At 34.4% G+C, this 7,984-nt stretch overlaps 1 protein-coding gene across 1 annotated transcript; it reads right to left on the bottom strand.

Moving 5' to 3' along the window:
- Window positions 1-2,942: 2,942 nt before the first annotated feature.
- On the bottom strand, window positions 2,943-6,991 carry LOC114534777. The gene is made up of 5 exons (XM_028556248.1): window positions 6,972-6,991; window positions 5,942-6,108; window positions 4,810-5,441; window positions 4,465-4,648; window positions 2,943-3,175 (listed from the first exon to the last, which is right to left on the bottom strand). Exons 1-5 carry the CDS (start codon window positions 6,989-6,991, stop codon window positions 2,943-2,945), a joined length of 1,236 nt encoding a protein of 411 aa, XP_028412049.1.
- Window positions 6,992-7,984: the final 993 nt, after the last annotated feature.

The following is a 7,984-nucleotide window of genomic DNA, read 5'->3' as shown; positions in this document are numbered from 1 at the left end:
CTACAGGGTGTATCAGAAAAAACTAGAAGATTTTAAAATGTTCAGAAAACTATCATTTTATCAAGATATCTCAAAAATATATTTACGTCTAAGTATTTTAGCATCTTCTGGCTTATCTAAGAGTAAAAACTAGCAGAAAAATTAACCTCAAAATTAACCCCGCTTGTGCAAAGAAAATAAGACGTTGAAAATCCAAGTTCAGTTAAAGAGGTGAATATGACGTCAAATTTCCGCCAAAATTCATACATCGTATTTTTTGTTTAACTTCGCGTATTTAGTACAATTCAGTATACTTAACATTCAACATTGTACATCTCAACTTCAACTTTTGGAATTGCATATTGTAGTGTGAAGTTTAAACTTTTTTTCTGCGACATGCAACTTTCAGTGCTGGTTGTCGAGCGAATTGATTTGCAGTATTTTGTATTTTTCGTGCAAGTTTTGTTTTGACATTCAAGTTTTCTAATTTGACATCCAACCGCAATCCTGAACAATTTTAGAACTGCGGGCTCGTGTTTCCTCACCCAATCCCCCAAAGTCAAATACTTCTGTACACTGAGTAGGGGTAGAGACGGGTATGTCTTTCATCATAATTATTTGAAATTATTTGAAAATAAATTATTAACTTCATCACAAAGCCACATGGGAAATACTGAATCCAGTATCTCCTTTGGGACAAAGCGAAAGCGAAATCTCTCACTCGAGTTTATCAAAATCTCAGTTTGAGTTTGCGACGCTGTAACAGGTATTTAATATCCACATGGACGAAATAACCTATTTGCAAGCTGCTTTGCAAGACGTTATTGTTGCTTTGGACCGGTATGAAACTTCAGGTGACCATGCAACTGACTTCCAACCAATCATTTTAAAATTGGACTACTTGCAACGACTTGCAGTGTGTGTCGATGTCGATGACAGTGTGACGGAGATAGTTAGAGAAGCTTACCGGATGTTGGTGGGCCTAGATGAGAATAGACAATTCCATGGAAACAATCTGTATAGAGCGTCGTTGAGAAGAGATGGCCAACGAGGAAGACCAGCTTTCAATATTTCGGAAGACCAACTTTCATATTTACTTGAGCAAGGCTTCAAAGTAAATGACATTAGTGACATTTTTGGAGTAAGTGTCCGCACCATTGAAAGGCGCATGTCAGCATTTGGACTAAGTGTAGCAGGTACAGATTTAACAATTACAATTCCTAGATTCACTTCTCATTGATTATGCACAACTTATATACTTTTAAATGTATATGCTGATATGATATTCCCTTTTGTTTTCTTACTTTTTTTGCAGATATGTATAGTGATATAAGTGAGGATCAATTAGACCAACTAGTACTTGACGTAATAAGCCAACATCCTGGCTTTGGCATACGGATGGTAAAAGGCTTTTTGCGGGGAAAAGGTTACCGAATTCAATGGGAAAGAATAAGAATGTCTTTACTGCGGACTGATCCCATTGGGCTGATGGAGAGGTGGAGAAGAACCGTTAAAAGGCGGCATTACAGAGTGATGTATCCACTGTCCCTATGGCACATTGACGGCAACCATAAGCTTATTAGGTATGTATTGTGCTATAGTAGAAAGTTGGAGTATAGAATAAGAATAAAGGTATCACTAAGCTATTTTGCATTTTCAATAGATGGCGAATTGTTGTCCATGGTGGCATAGATGGGTACTCAAGAATTCCAGTTTATTTGAGGGCTTCTAGCAACAATAAAGCAAGCACTGTCCTTACATTTTTTGTTGAAGCTATAAACGAATATGGCCTTCCTTCACGGGTGAGGTCTGACAAGGGAGGGGAAAATGTAGATGTGTCTACATATATGCTAAACCACATTCAGCGAGGGCCTGGCAGAGGGAGCATGATAACAGGTGGTTAGATATTAAATAATATTATTTATTATACTGTCTTAAATTATGTTACACTATGTTAACACTTTGATATAATTGCAGGAAAGAGTACACATAATCAGCGAATTGAAAGGCTCTGGAGGGATTTATTTGCTGGATGCCTCAGTCTTTTTTATGAGCTCTTTCATCACTTGGAGAACCAAGAGATTTTAGATGCTAATGATGATGCTCAGTTATGGTGCCTTCATTTTGTATTCTTACCAATCATCAATAGACACTTGGACAACTGGAGGGCTGCCTATATTCACCATCCCATGAGCACAGAAAATAACAGAACTCCCATGCAGCTGTGGATTAGTGGACTGGTGAAAGCACGTGGTACACAGCGTCCTGAAGATTTGGATTGCCAAGTAAAAAATATATTATATTAATATAATATTATATTATATATTATAAATGCCTTCTCAGTGCAGCTTGGTATATCTATACACTAGATGGCTACTGTTTTTATGCCTGTACGTTTGCTCTCACCAACTGCACATGGTTCAACACAGAGCTATCTACATGTATAGGCATTCGCAAAGTGTAGTGGGGCCTCAAACGACCACTACATATTTATATATAGTAACCTGTTATCATATTTTTGTTAGGGTGATTATACCAATTATGGTATAGACTGGCAAGGGCCTATTCCTGAATCAAGTCCAGATATTGTTGAAGTTCCTTTGACAGACTGCCCCTTTCATAATGAAGTTCATATGCAAGCAACAGCCAACATGACTTACTCTGATGGAGTTGAAGCATTTATTACTTTAAAAAACATGCTGCCAATAAACTAAAGAAAAATGTAAATAATTAACATGATCAACTGGTTTGAAATGTCAATAGTGCACCGAAGGATTGTATTGCATTCATGCAGTGCATTACAAAGTTGTTTCATGGAATGTAACATGAATTGTATAAAATGTATAACATGAACATATAAAATTTTGTGGATGAAACTAAATGTAAACTACTGTTTTTGGGCCTAAAAACATCACCCTTATATAGGAACACCTTCAAACATCCCCAAAAGGAAATTTTCAGCATTAGGTGAAACTGAAACCTTTAGCCCCATGCGTAATAGCAATGTCCATGTACTTTTTGAAAACTTCGTAGCTATTGTGCTTTTCTGGCAGTATTACTTTCTTGAAGCATGTCTCCGCTAGGGGTAACATATTTGCGCCACCATCAAAAGTGACCAGCAGAGAATTATCATCTGTTGAGTCAATCTTGCTGCTTCCTGTCCAAAATGTTATAATATCAACCACTCCATTTGAACCTTCATAAAACAAAACATTTCATTTAAGCAGCATTCTAAGCTTTTCTCTTGGTTTTCTCCTCAAACTTTGACAAAAAAATAAAAGAAATTATTTGACAGACTGTCGATCATAATGATGAATTTGGATTGGTAACTTGATGTCCATTACACGAGCTGGAGAACGTCCAAAAAATGAGCGTGTTCAAAATTGTTTTTGTTTTGTTAATTGTTTTGTTACCCTTTTCACACGACCCAAGGAAAAATATGCTTAATATGTAAAATTAGCTTTGACTTTTCGTGAATTGACGGTGTTTGAAACAAAAGTAAAAACGCCCGAAAGCATTACATAGTCTTGCGTATATAATGCAAAATGCAATGCAACAATACATTTTTACATGGAGAAAAAGAATAAAGAATGACGGTTGTTTCACCTTCTTTCCTGGTTTCTACTTCTTTAATGTATTGCGTAAAGTACTCAGCGGTTTTCTTAGTACTTTCACTCCTGTCTTTATCTTCAAAAGTTAATGCTTGAAGTACTTCTTCAGCAGTTACGCGTCTTTGGGATTCTGATGGAAAAACCACCCTTGCAATGATATTGTTCTGTTTTAGAAATGTTGCAAGACATACATCATTCATACCTAAATTGTTTTGAAAAGCAAAATTTATCAGATTACTTAACATTATATCCCAAATATCAATATTATCATGAATGGCAATGCATTGCAATACTGCATGGTTTGCGCAAATCTGTGAGTACTATATATATATCTATAATAAAGACGGATAGCTTAGCCTGTGCCAGATAAAATGCTTCCTGGTATGTTCCGGCTATGAACGAATGGTAATTATCCTACACCCGTGCAATGATTCTACTTTTATGCAATCTCATTAAAACCTGCACGTTTGCACTGGCAACTTAACTCGTTACATACATGATATTCAAATAAAATATACCCTCTTCACGGACCTGGATGGTACGCCAATCGTCTTTGATTCATTAAAGGATGTACGTACTTACAGCCCGATAGGCAGTCGTAACGTAATAATTTAAATAGTCTATTATGCTGTAAAACTGAAAACTTGTATATAGATCGTAGCATGCTTATAAACAATGATTTTGTTTAACAACGAAATATCGCCAGAATATTGCGCATTGTTTCTAACAACTCATACCTTGAATTTACAAGATGTTCATTTTCGGAATATGTTTTATATTCTATTATACTGTACTCAGATCAGTTTGAACTAAAGCTCTCCTGCGCATGCAGATGGATTTTCTGTGTTTTCTTTTGTACTAATAACAAACTTACCGTTTGCCATGTCATCAAGTTCTAGACGCCTTTTATCTCGGACTTGATATAGTATTAATCCATCAACAGTAAGTTTTTTGTTGCTTATCAAGTTGTCTGGGTCTATTCCAGCTTCAAATAAGTATGGTTGAAGGGCACACCTCAATTCAGCTGCAGGGTTAGCAATTACGTCCATAACATCAAGCTATGAAAAAACATTGGAAAAACACACTTTAAGCACCAATATATATAAATAATTAGTTGAGTGAATGATTGAAAGTGAATGATTGAAAATTAAAGATCGAAGGTAAAACACAATTTATAATTGTGATCCTCTGTACGAGTGGATGTTCATATGCATTTTACCTGTGATATAAGACTCCTTAGTTCAATATCAGGGATATCATCAAGGGTGACAGGTGGTGGTGGTTGAAAGAGCAATTCGTGGTCAGTAGTGAAGTAGTGTACTGCTGTTGGGGATAGACCATGAAGGCCAGGACCACCATGTAGGATTGAATGGCCGATAATCCTCCCGAGGGCCTTAAAGGTGCCCGTCAGGCGAAGGGATTGATCGTGTATGGGAAGAAGATGATCTTTATCACCTTCCAAGAAAATAAGTGGTTTTGACGTAGCAGAAGGTATACCCTCCTCCACAACCTTCATCGCAAGGGACAAAAATTCTCTTACTGGGCCAGAACCCACAGCACCCTCTTCCTCAAATCGCACTTTAGGTTTTGCTCGAAGATTTGTTTTTTGATTTTTGTAAATACCGATTATGTCCCTCCTTAATTCTGCAACTCCATCCATTCTGCAAACAGAAAAGCGTTGATGGGGACTATCTTCATCTGTGTTTTGCTGTTGAAAATATTTGAGGGCACTTGCTGGAGACGAAACATCAACTACTACAGGTACACTATCAAATGAATTTTCAGTTTCTTGAATAATGTCTTGATCATCATCATCATCAATAAACACATTGGGTAGATCATTTTGATTATCTTTAAACAAAAAAAATATTGAGTTTAATCTAATTTAACAAAACTAAAACACTCAGGGCCCTTTTTAAGGAACCCCCTGTTTAAAATACAAGCATTGTTTTTTTAAAACATAAAAGCATGTATCCACCCAATATTGTTTTTGCATACAAAGTATTAAAAGGAAACAGGGGGTGTAGTTTGCCCCCACTACTAAGGGCCAATTACACCCCCCAGTAAGCATTTTGGCTAATTCATAAAACAATGTTGGCAACATGGATACATGCTTATATGTTTTATGTAACATTGCTTATATTTTATGCAGGGGGGTCACTTTCTCTCAAAATGACTCCTTAAAAGAGCCCTTGAAAATACTACTTAAAGCTAGCTGCCATATTTTAGTGTATCCTTCTGTCCATGTAAGAGAGAGCAAAAAATGTACTAGTGAATGCTGTGAGCTAATGATTTTTCTTGCATTAACACCTTATTTTAATACACTGTATTCAATAGGAAAAGCCATATACCTGTCAACAATAATTGCTGAGCAGCTTGATCAATATTCCCACTTGAAAAACTTAATGCATCACATATATCTGATTCACTAGCATCAGGACAAAGTTCTTTCAACATGTTTATATCATTTTCAGCACCAGCAACAGATGAAGGTTTTTGTTGTCCACTAGTACTTCCCCTAGGTAACAAATAGGTAACTGTTGTTTTAGGTACTGCATGTACACATTAGGATCAATGGACATTTGTGATATATATACTTTTTGTTATTATATAATGACTGTGTATATATATATATATTAATTTTATATATATATATATATATATATACAGTAATTATATGATAACAAAGAGTATATTTGAGTATGATTATACTTATTATCAACCACATCTTCTAAAGTTCTTTGTCTGGACTGCAAAGGATAATTAAGTCATTAGTGTAAGAAAATATTTTCACTATATATAAACAAAATGAATCGAATACAGAATTTTACACTGACCTTTTCGCTTAAACAAACAGTTGAGGAATGATATTCTTCTTGATGATGACGCATGCCATTCATCTGAACAATTTCCCCGCATATGAAGCAACTGATTTCTGGCACAACCAATTTATCTTCAGCCTTAAAAGTATTAATAAGAAATAAATGAAAAAACTTGATTATACTAATTATATTGGTTTAATTCAAATTACTTTGTATTTTCAAATTGCTTTGATTCAAAAGACATCAGACAATTAATGTAAACAATATGGTATGTTTCTAATTTAGTTTTAAAATAGCTACAAAAATACAATCAAACTCATATCTATAAACCATTCATGTCAGTAAATATAAAAAGAACCTTTATCCCAGAGAATCTGTTCAGAGAGATCAAGATATAGAGGGTCTTAATAATAGCAATAGATCTGGGAAAATCCTAGTTATATAAACACTGAAATACACAACTCTGATTAAATTGGCTAATTCTGTCCCTAACTACATTTAAAAGAATTAACTACATTCAAAATAATTAACTGCTAATTGTGCATATTATACTACACACCTTAGGCATTTCAGTGTCATCTTTAAGATTTAAATCTTTTTGGAGTGGCCTGATATAAATTTTAGACTGTCCACATAGGTCTTTGAGATGACTAGGGGTATGTGGTGGATCAATGATATGAAATCCACTGCCCTCGCCACCTCCTCTCTGGTATAACAGCATGTCAAAACCACCAGCAGTGCCAAGTATTGGGTATTTTTCAATAACCCTGTCATAAACTGGCATCCCATCTTGTGACAATGAGATGCTACAGTCTCCAAGACCAGCGTTTGATAGGATGGTACATTCTTTCACAGTTGTTGGTGGCTGCTCTGCTTGCTTTGAGGCCAAACAACAAAATTTTAGGGTACATGATGACACCTTTTTAGCTTTAGCTGATTTTGGTTTGGAACAAGAGGTTGATGATCTCTTGCCAAAATGAAAAAGTCTCCGTTGCTCAACACACACAGATACTGGAGATGGAACTGTGACTCTACTGGATGGACCAGCTGTCCTGTTATTCCTGCTATTCATTGTTCCCAGCTCATTTGAGGCATCAAGTTGGTCAGCAGGTGCATCTATATAAAACATGAAAAGCACTCTTCACTCTTGTTAAAAAAATAGCTAAAACTTCAACCTTGTGCATGTACTAAGGAACTCATTTATATATATATATATATATATATAATATTATATTATATAATATATATATATAAATATATTATATATATATATATATTATATATATATATATATATATATAAATTATATATATATATATATATATATATATATATTATATATATATAATATATATATAAATATATATATATATATATTATATTATATTATATTATATATATATATAATATATTATATATATTATATTATTATATATATATATATATATATATATATATATATATATACAACAACATAATCATTTTTCAGACTGTACGTAGCTTATTAAATTGTCGTCGACTTTGTGCATACACAGTTAATAGAATATTAATATTCCCTAAAATATTCATCAT

This window comes from Dendronephthya gigantea, unplaced genomic scaffold, assembly GCF_004324835.1.
Source record: "Dendronephthya gigantea isolate DGI-Jeju-01 unplaced genomic scaffold, DenGig_1.0 000106F, whole genome shotgun sequence".
Classification (NCBI taxonomy): domain Eukaryota; kingdom Metazoa; phylum Cnidaria; class Anthozoa; order Malacalcyonacea; family Nephtheidae; genus Dendronephthya; species Dendronephthya gigantea.
Note: the sequence above shows the minus strand (reverse complement) of the source record. Positions and strands in the feature narration are given on the sequence as shown.